At 38.7% G+C, this 26,741-nt stretch overlaps 1 protein-coding gene across 5 annotated transcripts in view; it reads left to right on the top strand.

The window, feature by feature from the left end:
- grk5l (G protein-coupled receptor kinase 5 like) overlaps positions 1 to 26,741 on the top strand; it is a 134,132-nt gene that overhangs the window by 73,537 nt on the left and 33,854 nt on the right. For 2 of the 5 annotated variants that reach the window (XM_061986173.2, XM_061986175.1), the window contains 2 exons: positions 9,521 to 9,616; positions 10,970 to 11,085. In XM_061986173.2, coding sequence (XP_061842157.1) covers positions 9,521 to 9,616; positions 10,970 to 11,085 — 212 coding nt within the window. Of the gene's footprint in view, positions 1 to 9,520; positions 9,617 to 10,969; positions 11,086 to 16,639; positions 16,702 to 26,741 lie in introns of those variants that run through there. The other 3 variants (XM_061986174.1, XM_061986178.1, XM_061986177.1) reach the window with 3 other exon arrangements.

The raw sequence follows: 26,741 nt of genomic DNA, 5'->3' as shown, positions 1-26,741 counted from the left end.
TGTGGGGCAAAACCAGTGTAATTAAATATGGCTCTATCGCGTTTCCCACCTAGGCCTTCAGTAATGTCCTACTTAGTCCGACTTCAATAAATACCTCTCAAAATACCATAATTTATGTCGCCACATGACCACGGCTTGTAAAATACTATGCTAGCTAATCTTTCCTGTGATAAAATGGCAACCAAGGTAATCAAAAAGGTCAACCAACGAACAAGATTTTTCTATAGAATCTCCTCTCTAGTCAACAAAAGCACCATGAGGGTTCTAGCGGGAACTCTCGTTCAACCCTTTTTCGATTACGCATGCACCTCCTGGTAGCCTAGCACCTCTAAAACCCTCAAATCTAAACTCCAAACATCCCAGAACAAGCTAGTCATATTATTTCTAGACCTCCACCCCAGATCCCACCTCACTCCTACCCACTTCTCCAAAGTGGGCTGGCTCAGGGTGGAGGACAGAGTAAAACAACTTGCACTGAGCCTGGTCTATAAAATCCGTTACACCTCCCTGATACCGAACTACATGTCAAACTACTTCCTTAACGTAAATGACCGCCATAACCACAACACCAGGGGGAGCTCCACTAACCACGTTAAACCCAGATTCCGATCTAACAAAGGTCTTAACTCATTCTCTTTCTATGCCACATCAATATGGAATGAGCTCCCAAGAGGTATAAAAGAGAGGGCATTTCTATCCTCCTTCAAAACCGCAATAAAAGTACACCTCCAGGCAACTTCAACCCTAAACTAACACCCTCCCCGGATTGTTAATAATCAAATGTAAACAATCAAATGTAGATACTTTTCTTATGCCTTCTGATCTCTCTCTCTCTATGTCCACTACTTGCTGTACATATCCTACCAAGTCAGACCTGCACTGTTTCAATGTCCATTTCTCTGTTCTCAATTGTTGATGACTGATGATAACAACCAAACCTAACCCCTCCCCCACCTCCACACCCCGAATTGTAAATAATGTAAATAATTCAATGTATACACCCTGATGATTATCTTGTGTGATGACTGTATTATGATGATAGTATATATGATAGTATATATCTGTATCATGAATCAATTTAAGTGGACCCCGACTTAAACAAGTTGAAAAACTTATTGGGGTGTTACCATTTAGTGGTCAATTGTACGGAATATGTACTTCACTGTGCAATTTACTAATACAAGTCTCAATCAATCAATCAATCAATCAATGCAGAAACACACTTGCGCCCTCCTGTGTATTGAATCAACTCAATTCATCACTAGTGTACAAAAAGGGTTATTTTTTTGGCGCATTTAAAAATCAATAAACCCGCATCGGACGTGGTACTGTCAAAACAAAAATAATTGTAAAAATGTGAATGTGAAAACATATATTTGAACTCACAATACCGCTCGTAGTTGGTTGATTTGAGTGGAAGTGGCAGGCAAACAATTATGTTTGCCACCTAATCAACATTTTACTCTGCTACTTTGTTGGTTAAAAAAGTGAATACCGCTGATTTCTCCGCTGGCCGGGTATGGCTCCGGTGCCACTTTCTGCTTTCGTAAATCACAACTTATGATTGGATACCTGGGAGTGACAAGTGAGCATCCAATCACAGTCACGTTCAACGTAAGGCGAATGGCAACAACTTGGGATCTGATCGGCTATCGCAACCGTCTGTTAACTGAATGTCCTCCGTTTGTTAAACTGCACAGCTATTGTTGGGTCAAAAGGCCTCCGGCAGAATTCATACAGCGCTGGCAACAAACTAGCTGAATTCTGATTGGATAAAAGCTCTAACTTTAAAGAGCAACACTGGAGCCTAATATTACATGAAGAGAATATAATGAATTCATGATCACGATATACACTATATTGCCAAAAGTATTTGGCCACCTGCCTTGACTCACATATGAACTTGAAGTGCCATCCCATTCCTAACCCATAGGGTTCAATATGATGTCGGTCCACCTTTTGCAGCTATTACAGCTTCAACTCTTCTGGGAAGGCTGTCCACAAGGTTGCGGAGTGTGTTTATAGGAATTTTGGACCATTCTTACTGAAGCGCATTGGTGAGGTCACACACTGATGTTGGTCGAGATAGGCCTGGCTCTCAGTCTCCGTTCTAATTCATCCCAAAGGTGTTCTATCGGGTTCAGGTCAGGACTCCGTGCAAGCCAGTCAAGTTCATCCACACCAGACTCTGTCATCCATGTATCTATGGACCTTGCTTTGTGCACTGGTGCACAGTCATGTTGGAAAAGGAAGGGGGCCCTCTCTAAACTGTTCCCACAAGGTTGGGAGCATGGAATTGTCCAAAATGTTTTGGTATCCTGGAGCATTCAAAGTTCCTTTCACTTGAACTAAGGGGCCAAGCCCAACTCCTGAAAAACAACCCCACACCATAATTCCTCCTTCACCAAATTTCACACTCGGCACAATGCAGTTCGAAATGTACCGTTCTCCTGGCAACTTCCAAACCCAGACTCATCTATCAGATTGCCAGATGGAAAAGCGTGATTCATCACTCCAGAGAACGCGTCTCCACAGCTCTAGAGTCAAGTGGCGACGTGCTTTACACCACTGCATCCGACGCTTTGCATTGGACTTGGTGACGTATGGCTTAGATAAGCTGCTCGGCCATGGAAACCCATTCCATGAAGTTTTCTGTTGGAAGGAATTGGAAGGTCAAATGAAGTTTGGAGCTCTGTAGCAACTGACTGTGCAGAAAGTCTTTGCACTATGCGCTTCAGTATCCGCTGACCCAGTCAGTTTACGTGGCCTACCACTTGGTGGCTGAGTTGCTGTTGTTCCCAAACTCTTCACTTTTCTCATAATAAAGCCCACAGTTGACTTTGGAATATTTGGGAGCGAGGAAATTTCACAACTGGATTTGTTGCACATACTATGACAGTTCCACACTGCAAAAACTGAAATCTAAGTAAGATTAAATATCTCAAATAAGGGTGATATTTGCTTATTTTCTGTCTGATAAGATAATTCTTCTCACCAAGCAGATTTTTTGTTAGAGTATTTTACTAGTTTTAAGGGTTTTGGTCCTAAATGATCTCAGTAAGATATTACAGCTTGTTGCTGAGATTTGATGACCTATATTGAGTAAAACATGTTTGAAACTAGAATATCAACTGTTGCAAAGCTGTGTCATCAACACTCACAAGTATAAAACTACTTTTTAAAGTAATAATTTCTTATTTCAAGCATGAAAAAAACAAATCATGATTTTGACACAAATGTGTCTCATAATTAAAACAGATGACAGCCATTGCTGTTTTATTTTCAATAAAACAATAGAAAACACATACTCATATAGTAGTACAGTTGGCACAGTACAGTAAACTGACAGTTAATATTTAAACATTTAACATGTGACATTTCAAACAATTTTGAACAGAAATAGTTCATGAACATTCAGATAAATTCTTCAAAATTACAATTAAAAAAAATTATATATGTATATATGCGCACTAATTGACTGAAAGAGCACGCACTTGGCGCGATGATGTCATGTTATCGATGGAAAAATGCATTTTTAGATTATATGATTTGCCTGAGCGGCTAGTAGGTTTTCTTGTTGCCTTTCCATTAAGAAAAATAAACTAGTTTTTAGTATACGTTTGCTGGTTCCAAGAAATGTAATGCCGAGCGCATATCATTATGTCAAGATAATGGCACTAGCATTTACTTAATTTAAGAATATTTTTCAACATATTTTTTTTACTACCAAGAAAAGTGCACTTGTTATTAGTGAGAATATACTTATTTTAAGATATTTTGGGGTTCATTGAGGTTTGCTAATTTTACTTGTTTTGTAAAGTCTTGACAAGCCAAATGTTCTTGTTCTATTGGCAGATAATTTTGCTTAGTTCAAATAAAATACCCCTAATTTTTGTTTTTGTTTTTTCTTGTTTTTCCGTCGTAGATACAGTTGTATCTGTAGTTGTAGCTGGGTTGCATTGTCTTTAATCTCCTTTCTAATGAGTTCAATTTTCTTATTAAAGAAATTCATAAAGTCATCTGCCGAGTGGGTGGAGCTATTGGGAGGAGTCCCTTGTTGGGTTAGCGATGCTACTGTACTAAACAAAAATTTAGGGTAGTTTTTGTTGAGGCGGATAAGATTTGAGTTCTTACTATTATGTTGCATCCACTATGGACTGGACTCTCACAATATTATGTCAGACCCACTCGACATCCATTGCATTCGGTCTCCCCTAGAGGGGGGGGGGGGTTACCCACATATGCGGTCCTCTCCAAGGTTTCTCATAGTCATTCACATCGACGTCCCACTGGGGTGAGTTTTTCCTTGCCCTTATGTGGGCTTTGTACCGAGGATGTCGTTGTGGCTTGTGCAGCCCTTTGAGACACTTGTGATTTAGGGCTATATAAATAAACATTGATTGATTGATTGATTGTTTTTGAACACTGACTTTTTGCAGTGCACGCTGGAAATCACTGAAAGCGGCCCATTCTTTCACAAATGTTTGTAGGAACAGTCTCCATGCCTATGTGCTTGATTTTATACACCTGTGGTCGGGCCAAGTGATTAGGACACCTGATTCTGATCATTTGGATGGGTGGCCTAATACTTTTGGCAATAAAGTGTATGTTAGGCCAGCAGAGAAGGCTGTAACGTAACAAAATGTGAAAAAAGTACATTTTTCAAAACGTAGTGAATGGGATGTAAATGGCTGTCAATTGATCATGTCTGTGTCTAACTACATCAACACCACTCCTTGGTGGAGGCAACAAAGGAGCCACACTTGAAATGGAACAGCAGGGAAGGGAAGGATGAGGCGGTAATGTGAAGACAAAAGTGCTGAAGCTTTCCCCTCAGAGGCTCCAGCATGACGTGGTGCCGCTTACATTCCAGCCTTATTACTTAAAGATGTTTGCTTGTCATTGCGTTTCCTGTTCTCATGCCCGCGGTATCGCCTCTCGCAGTGGTCCAGACGCTTGCAGCCCTTTTCCACTGCGCTTAACAGTTTAAGGAATCATCCGTCACTTGGCGAGAGAGAGGACGTGGATCCAGCAAAACAGACAAACATGACATCGGACACAACAGCTGGAATTGATAAAAAGCAGTCATGATTATGTCTGAGGGACTTCAGGGAACGGCAGATGTGACGTCAATAAGGTTTAGTTGAATACACACTGCAATAAGTCAGTGTTTTAAAAACAAGAGCAAAAAAATACAAAAGCAAGGGGCATTTTATTTGAACTAAGCAAAATTATCTGCCAATAGAGCAAGAAAATTTGGCTTGTCAAGACTTTCAAAAACAAGTAAAATTAGCTAACCTCAATGAACACAAAAATACCTTAAAATGAGTATATTCTCACTAGGGATGTCCGATAATGGCTTTTTTGCCGATATCCGATATTCCGATATTGTCCAACTCTTAATTACCGATACCGATATCAACCGATACCGAGATATATATACAGTCGTGAAGTTATTAACACATTATTATGCCTAATTTGGACAACCAGGTATGGTGAAGATAAGGTCCTTTAAAAAAAAAAAAAAATTAAATAAAATAAGATAAATAAATTAAAAACATTTTCTTGAATAAAAAAGAAAGTAAAACAATATAAAAACAGTTACATAGAAACTAGTAATTAATGAAAATGAGTAAAATTAACTGTTAAAGGTTAGTACTATTAGTGGACCAGCAGCACGCACAATCATGTGTGCTTACGGACTGTATCCCTTGCAGACTGTATTGATATATATTGATATATAATGTAGGAACCAGAATATTAATAACAGAAAGAAACAACCCTTTTGTGTGAATGAGTGTGAATGGGGGAGAGAGGTTTTTTGGGGTTGGTGCACTAATTGTAAGTGTATCTTGTGTTATTTATGTTGATTTAATAAAAATTAAAAAAACGATACCGACAATTAAAAAACCGATACCGATAATTTTCCGATATTACATTTTAAAGCATTTATCGGCTGATATTATCGGACATCTCTAATTCTCACTAATAACAAGTGCACTTTTCTTGATAGAAAAAACAAATATGAGACCTTTTTTCTCAATGTGATGAAAAATATTCTGCTAAATGCTAGTGCCATTATCTTGACATAATGATATGCGCTCGGCATTACATTTCTTGCATTTTCCCATCGATAACATGACATCATCGCGCCAAGTGCGTGCTCTTTCAGTCAATTTGTGCGCAAGGAATATATATACAGCCCGTTCCCCAACCAAATTTTTTTTTTATTGTAATTTTGAAGAATTTATCTGAATGTGCATGAACTATTTCTGTTGTTAGAAATGTCACATGTTAAATGTTTCAATATTAACTGTCAGTTTACAGTACTGTGCCAACTGTACATAACACCCTAACACCCTCCCCCCTCCACATCCCACCTCCCCGGATCGTAAATAACTAAATGTAAATAATCAAATGTATATACTTGTTCTTCTGCTTTCTGAACTCACTATGTTTTTCTGCTCGCTGTACATATCCTACCAAGTCAGTCCTACACTGTTTCAATGCCCATTTCTCTGATGATGCAATTGTTGATGACTGAAGTGCTGATATCAACTAAATCCTCCTCATCCCACCCCCCGGATTGTAAATATTGTACATAATGTCAATAATTCAATGTACCGTATTTTTCGGACTATAAGTCACATTTTTTTTCATAGTTTGGCCGGGTTCCAGTGCGATTTATTAATGTTTTTTTCCTTCTTTATTATGCATTTTCGGCCGGTGCGACTTATACTCCGAAAAATACGGTATATACTCTGATGATTAACTTGTGTGATGACTGTATTATGCTGATAGTATATATTTGTACCATGAATTGATTACGTAGACCCCGACTTAAACAAGTTGAAAAACTTATTCGGGTGTTACCATTTAGTGGTCAATTGTACGGAATATGTACTTCACTGTGCAACCTACTAATAAAAGTTTCAATCAATCAAAATTCAATCAATCAAAAGTATGTTCTATTGTTTCATTGAAAATAAAACATCAAAGTCCATCTGGCTGTGATCTGTTTTAATTATGAGACACACATTTCATGTTTGAAATAAGAAATGATTACTTTAAAAAAGTAGTTTTATACTTGTGAGTGTTAATGACACAGCTTTGCAACACTTGATATTCTAGTTTCAAGCATGTTTTAGTCAATATAGGTCATCAAATCTCAGCAACAAGCTGTAATATCTTACTGAGATCATTTAGGACCAAAACACTTAAAACAAGTAAAACACTCTAACATAAAATCTGCTTAGTGAGAATAATTATCTTATCAGACAGAAAATAAGCAAATATCACCCTTATTTGAGATATTTAATCTTACTTAGATTTCAGTTTTTGCAGTACAGTGTGAGACGGAATGTCATATTTCACTGTGAAATGGCACGATTAAGCCGTGGCTTTATTCAAATTGACAAAATAAAGGTATTTTAAAGAGTAAACAGATGCTTTTTTTTTTTGGAGTTGGTGATGCCAGAGGAAGCTGATGCTGGATTATTCACGGCAGTGCAAAAGAGTCTGACAGTCATGTATCAACCTCTGTTGGGAACTGAGAAGGTCAGGAAAGGCTTTCTGCCCGTGTAGACACACTTTAAACACACGCTATGAGAAAAATTCAGTGGAGAGACGAGAGATCTCAGAGAGGAAGTACGACGTAATCGATGAATTATATATACAAGCTGAGACTATGATTTCCTTCAGCGAATTGCCTGCAACAACTCCACCCCGCCTATCATTGACAACTCTGCTGAGAAAGACCAACTTGGTTACTTTTTCCAAAATAATCAAATATATATACACCGTATTTTTCGGACTATAAGGCGCAGTTTTTTTCATAGTTTGGCCGGGGGTGCGACTTATACTTAGGAGCGACTTATGTGTGAAATTATTAACACATTACCGTAAAATATCAAATAATATTATTTAGCTCATTCACGTAAGAGACTAGACGTATAAGATTTCATGGGATTTAGCGATTAGGAGTGACAGATTGATTGGTAAACCTATAGCATGTTCTATATGTTATAGTTATTTGAATGACTCTTACCATAATATGTTACGTTAACATACCAGGCACGTTCTCAGTTGGTTATTTATGCCTCATATAACGTACACTTATTCAGCCTGTTGTTCACTATTATTTATTTATTTTAAATTGCCTTTCAAATGTCTATTCTTGGTGTTGGGTTTTATCAAATAAATTTCCCTAAAAAATGCGACTTATACTCCAGTGCGACTTATATATGTTTTTTTTCCTTCTTTATTATGCATTTTCGGCAGGTGCGACTTATACTCCGAAAAATACAATATATATATTTATAATAAGATTGTACAGTATACCGGTATTAGCATAGTTTGGCGATACTAATTAATCATGTTCGGTACTATACCGCCTCTGAAAAGTACCAGTCCGCCATCCCCTCTGCGCCCCCGTCGTCGTCACGTAGTGTCATTGCTGGTTTACGAGCAGAGGAGCATGTTCGGCAGCGCACAATCACTGAGTACTTACAAGCAGACAAGGTGTGTCGACAGAAAAGGGAGAACGGACGCATTTTGGCTTAAAAACTAACGATAAAGGTGAAGTTATAACACTGAAACGCCCACCGGAAGAAGTACTTTAAGACATGGCTAGCTAGCTAGCGGCTAAAGTCCAGCCCCAGTCGGCAGTGTTTTAGCTACTTCCAAATCACTAATCCTCGCCTCCATGGCGACAAATAAAGTACGTTTCTTACAAGTATCATCCCTGCAGGACAAGGAATATCTAAATATGCTTCACTACACACCATAGCTCACCGGCGTCAAAATGTAAACAAACGCCATTGGTGGATCTACACCTAACATCCACTGTAATGATACCAAGTACAGGCGCGTATCTAGTTGATACTACTATGATTCCGTCTATATTTTTTGGCATCACAACATCTTCTTTCGGTTTTTAAAAATGTATATTAGGTTTATAAACTCAGGAAATATGTCCCTGGACCTATGAGAACTTTGAATATGACCAATGTATGATCCTGTAAATACTTGGTATCGGATTGATAACCAAATTTGTGGTATCATCCAAAACTAATGTAAAGTATCAAACAACAGAAGAATAAGTGATTATTACATTTTAACATAAGTGTAGATAGAACATGTTAAAAGAGAAAGTAAGCAGATATTAACAGTAAATGAACAAGTAGATTAATAATTCATTTTCTACCACTTGTCCTTAATAATATTGACAAAATAATAGAATGATAAATGACACAATATGTTACTGCATATGTCAGCAGCTAAATTAGGAGCATTTGTTTGTTTACTTACTAATAAAAGACAAGTTGTCTTGTATGTTCACTATTTTATTTAAGGACAAACTTGCAATAATAAACATATGTTTAATGTGCTGTAAGATTTTTTGTTAAAATAAAGCCAATAAAGCAATTTTTTATGGTCCCCTTTATTTAGAAAAGTATCGAAATAACTTTGGTATCGGGGCAACACTAATATATAATTTTGTTTTTTGCTTTTGATGCAGGTGGAGGAGGCAAGCGGAAAGGGCGGAGCAAAAAATGGAAGGAGATCCTTCGCTTCCCCCACATAAGTCAGTGCACTGAGCTGGGCAACAGCATAGGTATGGTGGATATGTGTGCACGTGTATTAGGGATGTGCCGATCCATCGCCCACCAATCAGTATCCTTGAATTTTAATGAAAAAGGTATGTGATCGCTTTTGCCGATTACTGGATTTTATTGCCAAAAACCAATGCAGATCCCCTCTGGCTGACACTGTATATATTTTTAGTCCCCATGACTGACAAGCAGCTCGCAGTTAATTAGTGTCTTCACACACACTGCTCCTCTAAGCTAACAACAATCACTTCCATTACGGCAAATAAACTGAAATTCTTAGTATCCTAAGTATCATTATCAGGTATTTATTATCACCGAAGGGCGAAGCTGAGCATGTTACATATAGAGGAAGGAAATAAGGAACTAGCTTAAGGCCCCCTTCTACACTAAGGTCATTTCCATGAGATGATTTTCTAATATAAGTGTTTAGGCCCACTTACAATGACAATAACAAAAAATATTGTTTTTCGTGAACTGTGTACTTGTATTGTTTGTCTGGGTGGAGGTCCTGCTTTGGAAATAGTTTGTACCCCTTTCAGACATTGCATTTAGTTCCCATTAAAACATTCACATGTTGCACAATGAGATGTAAGCAGGGGATCATGTATACATTCCTGCAACTTCCTGTTTGTAAAAAATATATTTTTATTAGTATTTATTTAATATACTAGCAGCCTTTCATGATTAATATTTATAAATTAAGATTCCTAATAAATGACACTAGAATAAGCACATATTTGATTGGTAAATCATAGTGTAACGACCTGGAATGATGACACTTTATGTGTGGTGTTGGAGTTGTCCGACTTTTTGTGTGGCTGTAAACGCATCACTGGCTAAGTGCCATACGTGCATGTGTTGGCGCAAGTGAGAACGAGCGAGCGGCTGCTGTTGATATAACAAAGTAGCTTTTGGTCTGGTTTGTACTGCAGAAAATGACCACTTTTGCTAGATATCATTTTTTTTACTAATGTTTTGGTGATGTGTTTATGGCCGACAATAAAGAGTTTCGCTCAGTAAAGTGATCAATGGAATTCATGTCCTTAAACGATGGTTTAGTGTGGCTGACACGATGTTTAGGCTAAACAATTATTCGTTTAAAGAGTTATCCGGCTTAATACAGACAAGGCCTAAATACTGTGTTGATATTCTTGAACTGTCAATAGAACTCACCATAAATACATTTAAAAATGTACTGTTGATACACGTGATTGGTATCGGTGTTGGTATCGGCTGAGCTCAGTCATAGGAATCCGCAGCATGAAAACCTGATCGGCGTATCCCTAATGTGTACGCTTCCTGAAGTGTGACCAAAGTGTGTTTATCTGCAAATTAATGTATTGTGTTTTTTTTAGTAGAGAAAGACTATGTCAGCATATGTGAGAAGCAACCTATCGGAAGGCAGCTCTTCCGTCTTTACTGTGAGACAAGGCCGAAACTGCAACGCTGCATCCAGCTCCTGGACGCAATGGTACGCGCACACACACACACACACACACACACACACACACACACACACACACACACACACACACACACACACACACACACACACACACACACACACACACACACACATTATTTTATTTGTTACCTTCTTGAGACTTCTGAAAAATGCCTACCTCTTTCTAGATACATAAAGATTTGTATTTACAACATTAATAATATATACATACTATGCAAATATAAAAAAGCTTGTTGTGGAAAATGAGTTGGAATTTCACAAGAAAAACTTAGAATTTTGGCAGTATTATAATAAAAGTCGTAATTTTACTCAACGCAAGTCAAAATTTTACAAGAAAAACGGAACATTTGTGCGATATTATGATAAAAGTTGGAATTTTACTCAATAACAGTCGCAGTTTTACAATAAAAGCTTAAAATGTTGGCAATTTTATGAAAATAATCGTAATTTTACTCGACTAAAGTCACAATTTTATGAGAAAACATTAAAATGTTGGCAATATTATATAAATAATCAGAATTATACTTGGCAGATTTATGACAAAAGTCATCATTTTACTCGAAAAAATATCACTGTTTTACAAGAACAACAAAAACATTGGCAATATTGTGATAAAAGTCTGAATTTTATATGACAAATGTCACCATTTTGCATTAAAACGTAATAATTTTACATAAAAAAACGAATAATCTTACGAGAAAATATTGCAATATTACAGAAACAGAAAGAATATGAGATATTGTTCCCAATTTTCTAAGAAAAAAGTCGACACATTGTGAGAAAAAGACGGCTTTTAATTCATTTAATTTTGGGGGAATTTTTGGTTTGTAATTGGTTTTTAATCTTCATTAATTACTCCAAGTTATTACAGTATGTCTCTATATACATATTTATTTTCTGTTTTTATATCAATTTTGGCCACAGGGGGCGCATTTCAATTTCTTACACACACATGTTATTTCATATGTTGACCAGAGGCGGAGCACTTTTAAAACAGACACACAGTCAATTTGAAAAATCCCTCCTCTTTGGGACCACCCTCATTTTGATAGATTTCACCACCAGGGGTGCAAATGAGACATTCTCTATTAGATGCAATGGTTTTCCGTATTGGGACCATGACTTCGGTCCTAACTTGTTCATCGGTCCTAATATGGAAGGTACTTTTCCTTGTCTCAAGAACACATACACACCACACACACACAGACAACTAACTAATGGTGCACACTAAAAAATGCTGGGTTATTTTGATAACCTAACTTATGAGTTGCGAGTGAGTTCAATTTTGTAATTATTTTTATGAAGAGCAATCCATTTTTTGGATTATAAGGGTATTATTTTAACTTAATTTGTGGGGATTTCAAAACTATCAACCATTTTTAGGTTGTTTTTCAATGAGTAACTCATTTTTGGATAAAACAAGGCTTTTTTTTATTAAAAAGGCACTTTTTTCTTGAAGGGAATTTTATTAAGGATTCATTTCATTAACATTATTTACAATCACACATCTTATGTACATGGAAATATTTGAGCATGCTGTATAGAACTACTAATGTCATGATCCGTCATGTTTGTTTAGTTTTTGACTCCCTCAGTTCCTGTTTTGAGCACCCCGAGGTTTGTGTTTTAGCTGCCATGGCTGCAGATTGTTTTCACCTGCCTCTGATTAGTGTTCGGGACGCTCACCTGCTCCTGGGCACTAATCAGAGAGCTACTTATTCCCTGCTTTTCGCCACACTCAGTCTGGCTTTCTTATTTGCTTGCACGCAACATTTACGACGGCTACTAATTTGATTCCTGAGCTAAGCTTCGCCTTTTTGTTTGCCTGTTTACATGCTAAGATTAGACAGTTTTATCGATAAGCATCACTTGCTAAGTGAACACCAATACGGTTTTTGACCAAACAGGTCCACTTCCATGGCAGTGATGGAACTAGTTGAGGAATTAACCACTGCAATTGATAAGAGGGACTTTGCTGTTGCCGTTTTTATTGACCTGAGTAAGGCCTTTGACACCATCGATCACACATTACTTTTAAACAAAATGCAGAGGTATGGTGTCAGAGGTCTTGCTCATGATTGGTTGAAAAGTTATCTTGGTGGCAGAGAACTGTATGTGCATATGAACAATGTAGATTCAGATAAAAATATTATAACACATGGAGTGCCCCAGGGTTCTGTACTGGGACCAACATTGTTTTTATTGTATATCAATGATATCTGTAAAATCTTTAAAAAACTCAACTGTATTCTTTTTGCTGATGATACAAGTCTGTACTGTTCTGGGCAAGACCTTGGCCAACTCTTAGAGACTGTAGAGAGTGAACTCCACATACTAAAGCAATGGTTTGATGCCAATAAACTATCAATCAACCTAAATAAAACAAAATATATAATTTTTGGAAATATAACATACAGTGTCATATAAGAATTGATGATATGGAGATAGAAAGGGTGTATTCAACAACATTTTTGGGAATCTATATAGATGATAAATTAAATTGGAAACTGTACATAAAAATACTTAAGACAAAGATGGCAAAAATTATTGCTATGTTACATAAACTCAAAAACTCTGTAAATCAAAAGGCTCTTAACATGTTATATAATTCTTTCGTACTCCCATATCTTAATTATTGTGTTGAAATCTGGGGTAACAATTACAAATCAAACATCAACTCTATGTTCTTACTTAAAAAAAAAGTGATTAGAATTGTAAATTATGCAGATTATCATGACCATAAAAATGCTCTGTTTATTAAATTAAAAACATTAAAACTGCACGATCTTGTTGACCTCAACACTTCTATTGTGACGTACAAAGCTCATAACCACATGCTGCCTCGGATTCTACAGGAGAGGTTCAAACCCAGAGAGAATCCCTATGACCTCAGAGGTTCAGCTGTCTTTCAGAAAGCAAACATAAGAACGAGCTTAAAAAGTAGATGTGTTTCTGTCAGGGGGGTTCAACTGTGGAACAGCTTGGATGATTCCTTAAAATGTTCCAGTTCCATTCACACATTTAAAAAACACTTTAAGACCAATGTCTTGAAAAAATATATCACTATTGAATCAACACTGTAGTTAATATTATGATCAATGTTAATTAAAAACTAAATGTGAGATATAAATAATAATGGAAGTATAATTGTTTGTATATAGTATATAATTGGTGCAAAGGTTTAACACGTGTACAAGGATATTTCACATGCCTTTACTGTGTATATAATTGAACTGTGTTTATGTTGTGTATAATGTGTATTTATAATATGTTGTACAAAAGACATTTCATAATTTTCGGAAGTTCATCTTGTACTTGACATTGTTTATAGGGTTAGGCGCAATAAGTGTTCAACTTCAGCCTAAACCCTTTCGGTCTGCAACATTTTCATTTTCAATCTATGAATGTACAACTGTTTGTTTATTTTGTTGACCATTGACCGAAGAATAATAAACTAACTAACTAACTAACTAATCTTTTCTTGTTTGCTATTCCATTAGCTTCCCGTGCTATCGGCATGCTGGTGCTCTTTTGTTTGTATCCCGCATGATTTATGGACAATAAATAAATTCCTTACCTGCACCTTGCCTCCGGAGTCCCGTCTGCATCCTGGGAGAACGATCCACGCAGTAAAATATGACCATAGTTCTTGTGTAAAAATATTCACTCATATCTTGCTTTTGAGTATATTTTAATGGAATAAAAAATATTCTGATCAGTAGTTGGGAAGGAGTAGGACAAACCAGCAGTAAAATGTATAATTTTTAATCAACTATTGGGTCAAGGATCGCTAAATTGCGCAACCCAATAGTTGGGTCTGGAATAACCCAACATTGTAGTGAGCATAACTCAGCTTTTGTGTGAAATAAATTCAACCCAATAGTTGGGTTATGAATCAACCAACATTGAGTTAGCAGAACTCAACTTTTGGGTTGAATAATTCAACCCCAATAGTTTGGTTGGGAATAACCCAACATTAAGTTATCATAACTCAACTTTTTGGTTAAATAATTCAATGCAAAAGTTGGGTTGACAAAATTAACCCAAAATGTTGAGTTAAAATAACTCAAATAAGGATTTTGTCCTTTTCTGAACCAGCAGTTGGGTTGAAATTGGGTTATTTTTTAACCCGACATTTTTTTAGTGTGTGGGGATGCGTGTAACTCAAGTTTTTGCTTTCACCTTAAAGCATAACTGTGGCGTTTGCCCTCTAGTGGGTTCTTCGGACCACCCCACACTGCCACGAGAGCCCGGAATTCAGTGTATAACACTGTTTTATTTTCATAAATAGCAATAGGCTTCTGCTTTTCAGCTCAATGTCTTTTCCTCCTGCGTCCGCTCATCAGCACCTCCAACTACAACTCCGTGTCTCAATCCGGCTGCTGCTAATAAAGGCCACAGGTGATTAGATAACAAGGCCCACCTGGGCCATCCACTCCCCTGTCGCTGTCTTCGAGGCCGGTCCTGGCACACCCCGTTCCGCGGCAGGCCCGCAGGCCACGCCCCCCTCCACAATACCAATTAACCGAGAGATAGCTTTGATCTCAAAACAGTCTTGAGATGGGGCACTCTTAAGTTGAGGTACCACTTCACTTGTGTTTCTGAGGTGCAGAGTAAGCTTACCTCTCTTCCGCTTGTGCTTTTTTGTCGAAAAACGATCGCAAAACAATCCCCGCAAGCTGAGGATGGTCTCTCGGCCAGTCACGGGGGAACCTGACAGAGCCTCATGATTTGGCACAGCAGTAGCGATAGGGGCAGGTCCTCCTTGTTGGAGGGACATGTGTATAAACCGGTGTCCTGCTTGACAGAGCTCCTGTTTGTTGCTCAATGTGTCATGTGCATTGCTGAATGAAAGATGTCTATTTATCTCTTCACTAAAGCAGTGTTTTTCAACCACTGTGCAGATGCAGTCTGGTGTGCTGTGGGAGATTATGTAATTTCACCTATTTAGGTTAAAAATGTTTTTTGCCAACCAGTAATTATAATCTGCAAATTATGTGCCGTTGTTGAGTGTCACACCCCGGCTCGGGTGAAGGTAATGTAACCTTTGCAAACCAGACTTTCAAATCAAGGATGGCAAGGCACGCAGTTGGTAACAGTTTACAAACATTTATTGAAATCCCAAAAAGTGTCAAAAGGTGAACAACGACAGAAAAAACAAAGCACCCACAATCTCAGTTGATGTTTGATGCATGGAGACCGAAACTCCTGCTCAGGACAGAGATCCTCCTCTGGCAGTGACCGACAGCAGACTGTCAGAAAAACAGCATTTTCCAACTTAAATAGCCCTTAGCCCCGCCCACTAGCTGGGACCAATTTGACAGGGGGAATTAAGAAAACAGTTATTTTGTAAATTACACCATAAATAACCATCACATGTCTAAAAAGTATTCACATAATACTTTTGCATGTGTAGAGCAGTCATTTTTTACATAGTATATTCAAGCTTAGACAACACAACTTTTAAATGTCCAGTGTCCTTCTGTAACACCCAGCTTTTGAGGATCATGGTTCGACCCAAATTTGGCCTAATTAGTGACTGCAGGTGTGGTCACCTATATAAAGCCCTCAACCCCACCCTGACTCTTTTGGTCAATTGTTCAGAGCCATGGTGAGTGACAGGTAATTATTTGTTTGTTGAGCACATGCTTTTCACTGGCTAACAAAATTGAATGTTTGTGTGTCCATGTTGAGCTTCCTAACAAATGTGCACAGTTTGTGAGGAAGTCTAAAGGTCAAACAGTGACAGTGTGGGGTCAAACTGTCACATTGAGTGTCGGTGCTGTCTAGAGCTCGGCAGAGTAACCGTGTAATACTCTTCCATATCAGTAGGTGGCTGCCGGTAGTTAATTGCTTTGTAGATGTCAGGAGCACGTTGTTCGACAAGGGTTTGTCGTCGTATCTAAAGCTTAAACCAAAAATACACAATAGCTTAGGAAAGGCTATGCAGAACGAAACTAAAGTAAACAAAAACAGAATGCTGGACGACAGCAAAGACTTACTGTGGAGCAAAGATGGTGTCCACAAAGTACATCCGAACATGACATGACAATCAACAATGTCCCCAAAAAGAAGGATAGCAACAACTTAAAAAGTCTTGATTGCTAAAACAAAGCAGATGCGGGGTATGGCGTTTAAGGAAGACATGAAATTGCTACAGGAAAAACACCAACAAAACAGGAAAAGCCACCAAAATAGGAGCGCAAAATAAGAACTAAAACACTACAAACAGGAAAATAGCAAAAAAAACGGCGTGATGTGACAGGTCGTGACAGTACACCTACTTTGAGGCAAGAGCTATAGTGATGCATGCTTGGTTATGGTTTAAAGGGGGACGATGTGGCGAAGTTGGGAGAGTGGCCGTGCCAGCAACCTGAGGGTTCTTGGTTCGATCCCCACCTTCTACCAACCTCGTCACGTCACGTCATTTTGGTGGACAAAGGAGTGGAAGATTTTACAAGTAAACAAACTGTTGCATCACAGTGCACACTATGGTGAGTTCAAGAACCGCCAAAATGAGTAGGACAAAACGATGTCCACCAAATACTCTCATCAGCATACTTGCCAACCTTGAGACCTCCGATTTCGGCAGGTGGGGGGTGGCGGGGGGCGTGGTTAAGAGGGGAGGAGTATATTTACAGCTAGAATTCCCCAAGTCAAGTATTTCATATATATATGTATATATATATATATATATATATATATATATGTATGTATATATATATATATGTATATGTATATATGTATATATATATATATACATATGTATATATATATATGTATATATATATATATATACATGTATATATATATGTATATATATATATATATATATATATATATGTATATATATATATGTATATATATATACATATATATATATATACATATATATATACATGTGTATATATATATATATATACATATATATATATATGTATATGTATATATGTATATATATATATATATATATATATATATAAGAAATACTTGACTACTTGACTTTCAGTGAATTCTAGCTATATATATATATATATATATATATATATATATATATATATATATATATATATATATATATATATAATAAATACTTGAATTTCAGTGTTCATTAATTACACATATACACACACATAACACTCATCTACTCATTGTTGAGTTAAGGGTTGAATTGTCCATCCTTGTTCTATTCTCTGTCACTATTTTTCTAACCATGCTGAACACCCTCTCTGATGATGCATTCTGCTTCGTCTCCTTGTTGTGTGCGCAGTTGTACACTGCACTCTCTAAAAGCCCTAGATGATAATGTCACATATGCATGTACAGTAGATGGCAGTATTGTCCTGTTTAAGAGTGTCACAACATTGCTGTTTACGGCAGACAAACTGCTTTACGGTAGACGAAAACGTGACTGCAGTTGTTGTGTGTTGTTGCCGTGCTGGGAGGACGTTAATGAAACTGCCTAACAATAAACCTGGAGGGGGCGTGGCCTCCAGCTCCGCCTGAATTTCGGGAGATTTTCGGGAGAAAATTTGTCCCGGGAGGTTTTCGGGAGAGGCGCTGAATTTCGGGAGTCTCCCGGAAAATCCGGGAGGGTTGGCAAGTATGCTCATCAGTGAAGCATACACACAAACATATTAAACAGTGGGCTTTCTAACAAGTGGGAAGGTTTGTGTCATGTTTGTCCTCAAACTAAAAACATACTAAAACAAAAAAAATATTTTTTGCCCATCTTTTTCCATTTTCAATCCTTTTTTAAAAAATGCTCCAGGGAGCCACGAGGGTGGCACCAAAGAGCCGCGGGTTGCTGACCCCCGCTCTAGACAGCAAGCGCACTAGTGTTTTTAGAAATTTGCCGAAAAAAAGTTTGTCTCCCAAGTTTTCAACCGAGCCGGCATGGTGTCATTCCCAGGCCGGATTTGGCCCCGCGGCCCCCAGTGAAGACGTCTGCGATAAAAAATGAAGTCACACCCAGCAGCTGCATAGCTCAAGAGTAACAACAAGGGGGACAGATTGCGATGCGACACTTGGGTGGTTTTATTGGCATTCCTAACTATTTCTTTTGGTGAGTTTGCACTGACTTCCTGGAGTCTTGTCATCATCCAAAGGTTGCCTAGCAACCAACAGCAACTGCATATCACATAAACCCCCCTTATACTAAAGCTTTAGACTTGCTCGTCTATGTTTTTGTATCAGACTTGCTGTCAGATCCTTAACTAATACAAAAATCACCTGTGTGTTGTTAGCGCCACGACACTATATCTCTGTGTGTTTTCCTCCAGATGGAACACCTCCCACATGACACGTTTAAGTCTTTATCTATGCCCAGAATATCTTTGCGGCCATGTGACCACACAGAAAGGGCAGCATTGTTTCCCACAGCACACCATCCATTTCTAACATACACTCTGCAAATACACACATATATCCCCTCCCCTCACCCTCCCTCTGCCGCTGTCAAACCGCCGTGGAAGTGCGACCCTTCGCGCGGGGGAAGCCGCCATGAATGCAGTCATACCGTGTTGGAGATCATTCTGCACACGCCACAAGCGACTGACAATAAAGAGGAGCGGGGTGTTTACAACCATGCAGGAGTTTGGCCCTGAGTGAATAAACAACAGGGTGGTTAGGAGTTTTTACTGTAAATAAGCATGTTTAGTAAATTACCGCTTTTAATCTAACGTTAGTGAGACATTTTGGTTTCTTTATATCTATATATCTATATATACAAACCCCGTTTCCATATGATTTGGGAAATTATGTTAGATGTAAATATAAACGGAATACAATGATTTGCAAATCATTTTCAACCCATATTCAGTTGAATGCACTACAAATACAACATATTTGATGTTCAAACTGATAAACATTTGTTTTTTTTTGCAAATAATCATTAACTTTAGAATTTGATGCCAGCAACATGTGACAAAGAAGTTGGGAAAGGTGGCAATAAATACTGATAAAGTTGAGGAATGCTCATCAAACACTTATTTGGAACATCCCACAGGTAAACAGGCTAATTGGGAACAGGTGGGTGCCATGATTGGGTATAAAAGTAGATTCCATGAAATGCTCAGTCATTCACAAACAAGGATGGGGCGAGGGTCACCACTTTGTCAACAAATGCGTGAGCAAATTGTTGAACAGTTTAAGAAAAACCTTTCTCAACCAGCTATTGCAAGGAATTTAGGGATTTCACCATCTACGCTCCGTAATATCATCAAAGGGTTCAGAGAATCTGGAGAAATCACTGCACGTAAGCAGCTAAGCCCGTGACCATTCAATCCCTCGGGGTGTACTGCATTAACAAGCGACATCAGTGTGTAAAGGATATCACCACCTGGGCTCAGGAACACTTCAGAAACCCACTGTCAGTAACTACAGTTGGTCGCTACATCTGTAAGTGCAAGTTAAAACTCTCCTATGCAAGGCGAAAACCGTTTATCAACAACACCCAGAAACGCCCTCGGCTTCGCTGGGCCTGAGCTCATCTAAGATGGACTGATACAAAGTGGAAAAGTGTTCTGTGGTCTGACGAGTCCACATTTCCAATTGTTTTTGGAAACTGTGGACGTCGTGTCCTCCAGACCAAAGAGGAAAAGAACCATCCGAATTGTTATAGGCGCAAAGTTGAAAAGTCAGCATCTGTGATGGTATGGGGGTGTATTAGTGCCCAAGACATGGGTAACTTACACATCTGTGAAGGCGCCATTAATGCTGAAAGGTACATACATCTTTTGGAGCAACATATGTTGCCATCCAAGCAACGTTACCATGGACGCCCCTGCTTATTTCAGCAAGATAATGCCAAGCCACGTGTTACATCAACGTGGCTTCATAGTAAAAGAGTGCGGGTACTAGACTGGCCTGCCTGTAGTCCAGACCTGTCTCCCATTGAAAATGTGTGGCGCATTATGAAGCCTAAAATACCACAACGGAGACCCCCGGACTGTTGAACAACTTAAGCTGTACATCAAGCAAGAATGGGAAAGAATTCCACCTGAGAAGCTTAAAAAATGTTTCTCCTCAGTTCCCAAACGTTTACTGAGTGTTGTTAAAAGGAAAGGTGATGTAACACAGTGGTGAACATGCCCTTTCCCAACTACTTTGGCACGTGTTGCAGCCATGAAATTCTAAGATAATTATTATTTGCAAAAAAAAGTTTATCAGTTTGAACATCAAATATGTTGTCTTTGTAGCATATTCAATTGAATATGGGTTGAAAAGGATTTGCAAATCATTGTATTCCGTTTATGTTTACATCTAACACAATTTCCCAACTCATATGGAAACGGGGTTTGTAGAACATTGGGGTCCAAGCTTGTTATTTGTATACACTATATTGCCAAAAGTATTTGGCCACCTGCCTTAACTCACATATGAACTTAAAGTACCGTCCCATTCCTAACCCATAGGGTTCAATATGATGTCGGTCCACCTTTTGCAGCTAATACAGCTTCAACTCTTCTGGGAAGGCTGTCCACAAGGTTGCGGAGTGTGTTTATAGAAATTTTCCACCGTTCTTCCTAAAGCGCGTTGGTGGGGTCACACACCGATGTTGGTCGAGAAGGCCTGGCTCTCAGTCTTCGTTCTAATTCATCCCAAAGGTGTTCTATCGGGTTCAGGTCAGGACTTTGTGCAGGCCAGTCAAGTTCATCCACACCAGACTCTGTCATCCATGTCTTTATGGACCCTGCTTTGGGTACTGGTGCACAGTCATGTTGGAAGAGGAAGGGGCCCGCTCCAAACTGTTCCCACAAGATTGGGAGTAGGGCTGCAACTAACGATTAATTTGATAATTGATTAATCTGTTGATTATTACTTCGATTAATTGATTAATAATCGGATAAAAGAGACAAACTGTTATGATCCGCTGCCCGGATCATATTTTTGTTTACGTTTTCGAGGTACTTGTGTTTTTTGTTAGTTTTGGACTCCTCGAGTTCCTGTTTGTACACCTGAGTTTGTTGCCATGGCTGCTTATTGTTTTCACCTGCCGCGTGTGTTCCCGACGCGCACCTGTTGGTCATCACTGACATTATTATTTAAGCCTGCCTTCCCTGTCATTCTGTCTTGCTTCCTAGTTTGTTTTCGCACAACAGATGACGACTTTTGTTTCCTGCTCTTGTCACTTGCTAGCTCCCACGCTAGCCCATTTAGTTTTTTGCCTTAAGTGCTATGAGCACGTTTTTGTTTGTTCCCTTTTGATTTAATTCTTAATAAATCATTTTTCCTACCTGCACGCTGTGTCTGACGCCCGTCTGCATTCCTGAGAGAACGAGCCCCGCATCACCATGTGCCCCGGTTGTCACACAAACTACATTTCTATATTTTCCAGTATTTTATTGGGAAAAAAACAGCATACTGGCACCATACTTATTTTGTTTATTGTTTCTCAGCTGTTTGTACATGTTTCAGTTTATAAATAAAGGTTTATAATAAAAATAATAAAAAAATTAATTGCCTCCGCGCATAGCATAGATCCAACGAATCGATGACTAAATTAATCTCCAACTATTTTTATAATCGATTTTAATCGATTTAATCAATTAGTTGTTGCAGCCCTAGTTAGGAGCATGGAGTTGTCCAAAATGTTTTGGTATCCTGGAGCATTCACACTTCCTTTCCCTGGAACTAAGGGGTAAAGCCCAACTCCTAAAAAACAACCCCACACCATAATTCCTCCTCCACCAAATTTCACACTCGGCACAATGCAGCTCGAAATGTACCGTTCTCCTGGAAACCTCCAAACCCAGACTCGTCCATCAGATTGCCAGATGGAAAAGCGTGATTCATCACTCCAGAGAAGGCGTCTCCACTGCTGTAGAGTCAAGTGGCGATGTGCTTTACACCACTGCATCCGACGCTTTGCATTGGACTTGGTGACGCATGGCTTAGATGCATCTGCTCAGCCATGGTAACCCATTCCATGAAGCTCTCTGCGTACTGTACGTGGGCTAATTGGAAGGTCACATGAAGTTTGGAGCTCTGTAGCAACTGACTGTGCAGAAAGTCTTTGCACTATGCGCTTCAGCATCCGCTGACCCCTCTCTGTCAGTTTACGTGGCCTACCACTTCGTGGCTGAGTTGCTGTTGTTCCCAAACTCTTCCATTTTCTTATGATAAAGCCGACAGTTGACTTTGGAATATTTAGGAGCGAGGACATTTCACGACTGGATGTGTTGCACAGGTGGCATCTTATGACAGTTCCACGCTGGAAATCACTGAGCGGCCCATTCTTCCACAAATGTTTGTAGAAACAGTCTCCATGCCTAAGTGCTTGATTTTATACACCTGTGGACGGGCCAAGTGATTAGGACACCTGATTCTGATCATTTGGATGGGTGGCCAAATACTTTTGGCAATATAGTGTAGCTGAGGCATCCCTCAAAGTCCCCCTTTAAGTCCTCTCTGTTTTGGCAGTTACAATTTTTGTTCGTAATGTTATTTATGTAACGAAGCCAGGATTTCCACTGGATGCGGAATGGTAGCTGAACGACGTGTCATGATCCGTGGCCCGGATCATGTTTTTCTTATATTCTGTTAGTTTTGGACTCCCTTAGTTCCTGTTTTTGTCCACCCTTGTTTGTTTTTAGTTACCATGGGTGCTTATTGTTTCCACCTGTCTCTGATTGGTGCTCGGGACGCTCACCTGTTTCCTGAACACTAATCAGAGGGACTATTTAATCCTGCCTTTGTCGGTCAGTCGGGCTGTCTTCAATGTTTGCTTCATGCTACTATTACGTGAGTATTCCTTGTCTTCTAGCCTGTGCTAAGTTTTAGCCTTAGCTTCGAGTGCGATCGGCACGTTTTTCCTCTGGCTTGTTTTTCGTTTTTGGTACTTGTTTGATTTCGACAATAAATCATGTTCCTACCTGCACGTCCTGTCCGGAGTCGTCCGTCTGCATCCCGGGGGAACGAACCTTGCAGCAAGCTGTGACCCCCCTCACGTGACACGACGTTGCCGCCATCCACAGTCTGACAATCCCCACCGCCAATCTTTTGCGGCTTCGTCGTCCAGTGAAATAGGGCATACTTTTACGAGATCTGGCGAATCCGTGCATAATCGTGTAATAAGGAGAGTTGTAGTAAAGCAAACCACAAACAGTTGATTCTGTTGCACACACCCACCACTCCCCTGCTTAAACGACTTCCATATCAACTCATATTTGACACAGGCCCCATCCCCCTATATAGCTGCCCGGGATATGCCTGTACATGATTCGTTAATTTTGGACCTCCAGAATCAGCATATCCTCATCCATGTGTGTCACTGAGCTGAAATTACGTTTGAATACCTTTGAAAGGTTGACTTCATGTCCATTAGGAAAAGTGTAAAATATGATACGCCATGAGTATTTTATTTTGAAAATAAACAAGATAATTTATTTTGTTGTGTAAGCATTCATTCATTTTTTTTTCATTCATTCATTTTCATGTATTTATTTATTTCAGGCAATGACATAAAGAAGTACAAGTTGACAACACATAATAATATAAATTAATGTAATGCATGATTGTCCAGTTTTGCCTGAAAGGGAGTGGGAAGAAGATAATTTATTTAATCCCCAGTTTTATTTTATAATCCCCAGTTTTATTTTAACCCCCAGTTCTCCATTCAGTGATTATTCACATGAGTTTCACTCTTACTTTGTTCAAGGATTATAATACAGATGTTGTATCATAGTGGCATTAGCACAGGTAACAATAATTATTACACTGTATCAATAATTTGTATCAACAATGTAGGAATAATGAATATAGCAACAATGGTAATAGACAACATAGCAATAATGGTAAGGAAACATTGAGCACATGTTAACACTTTGAGACAGAGTATAGCAGCAGGTCAAATTAAAGACCCTCATCTCTATATTTGAACCAGACCCCATGTTTGTATAATAGTTTAAATCGATTAATAGTTTGGCATTGCTTGTGTTGTAAGTCCAGTTTGTTCCATAGTTTTACTCCGCATACAGACACACAGAAACGTTTACGAGTGGTTTGAGCTCTCGGCAATAAGAAATATCCAAAGCCTCTCAAGTTATGAGCCTGCACTCGTCTTATAAAAAAACGTTGTAGATTAGGCGGCAATAATTTGTTAAATGCTTTATATAAGATTATTAATGTATTATATTTAACAAGGTCATCAAATTTGAGCAACTTTGATTGCATAAACAGATTATGAGTATGTTCTAAATAACCAACGTTGTGAATGATCCGCACTGCTCTTTTCTGTAATATGATCAGAGGATGAATTGTGTTGTGGTCAGTATTCCCCCATACTTCAACACAGTATGTAAGGTATGGGAGTACCAAGGTGCAGTATAGAGTATGGAGTGCATTTTCATTGAGGTATAGTTGTGACGACCGGAGCGCATGGTGATGCGGGGTTTCGTTCTCCCAGGATGCAACGGACTTCGGACACAGCGTGAAGGTAAAATAAATGATTTATTTACGGAATAACTCAGAAGAAACAAAGAAAAGGGTGCTCATAGCACATAAGGTAAAACTAAGAAAGACTAGCGTGGGAGCTAGCGAGTAACCGAACCTAGCGTGGAAGCTAACAGGTACAGATCCAGAACAAAAGTCGTCAACTGTTGCATGAAAACAAACTACGAAGCAAGAACGAATGACAGGGAGGACAGGTTTAAATAATAATGTCAGTGATGACAAACAGGTGCGTGTCGGGAACAAACGCGGCAGGTGAAAATAATAAGCAGCCATGGCAACAAACTCAGGTGTACAAAACAGGCACTCAAGGAGTCCAAAACTAACCAAAAACACAAGTATCTTGAAAACGTAAACAAAAAATATGATCCGGGCAGCGGATCATAACAATAGTTTTGCTTTGTTTATAATTGAGAGACTTTTGGAGATTTTTGTTTTAATGTGTCTGACATGAGGTTTCCATGATAGTTTACTATCAATTATTACTCCCAAAAATGTATTCTCATGTACGATTTCAATTTGGGTACCATCAATACTTATTTTCTGTTCAGACTTTACGTTGCGATTTCCAAACATCACTATCTTAGTTTTATTTATATTGAAAGATCATTTATTTGTGTCCATCCATTTGTTTTACTATGTTTAGTTCTGTGTTTACTGTATTTATGAGCTCATTATAGTCCTCACTACTGTAGAATATATTTGTGTCGTCTGCAAATAGTATAAAGTTCAGTATTTTGGATGTATTAAACATATCATTAATATATACATTAAACAGTTTTGGCCCCAACATGGACCCTTGGGGGACACCACAGGCAATGCCAAGAGTATCAGATAAAAATTGACCCATTTTAACAAACTGTACCCTCCTTGTTAAATAACTTTTTAACCAGTCACCAGCCAGCCCCCTAACTCCATATCTTCCCATTTTATCTAGTAGAATTGAATGATTAATGGTATCAAAGGCTTTCTTTAGGTCAATAAAAATACCAACTGCATATCTTTTATGCTCCAGTGCGGACGCTTTCCTTCTTTGCGGGGACATTGTTGATTGTCATGTCACGTGCGGATGTACTTTGCGAATGCCGTCTCTGCTCCACACGCTGTAAGTCTTTGCTGTCGTCCAGCATTCCGTTTTTGTTTACTTTGTGGCCAGTTCGGTTTCACTTTCGTTTTGCATAACCATCCCTATGCTTCATTGCCTTTTCTTT

Source organism: Nerophis lumbriciformis, linkage group LG12, assembly GCF_033978685.3.
Source record: "Nerophis lumbriciformis linkage group LG12, RoL_Nlum_v2.1, whole genome shotgun sequence".
Taxonomy (NCBI): Eukaryota; Metazoa; Chordata; class Actinopteri; order Syngnathiformes; family Syngnathidae; genus Nerophis; species Nerophis lumbriciformis.
This window is presented reverse-complemented; position numbering and strand designations above follow the sequence as displayed.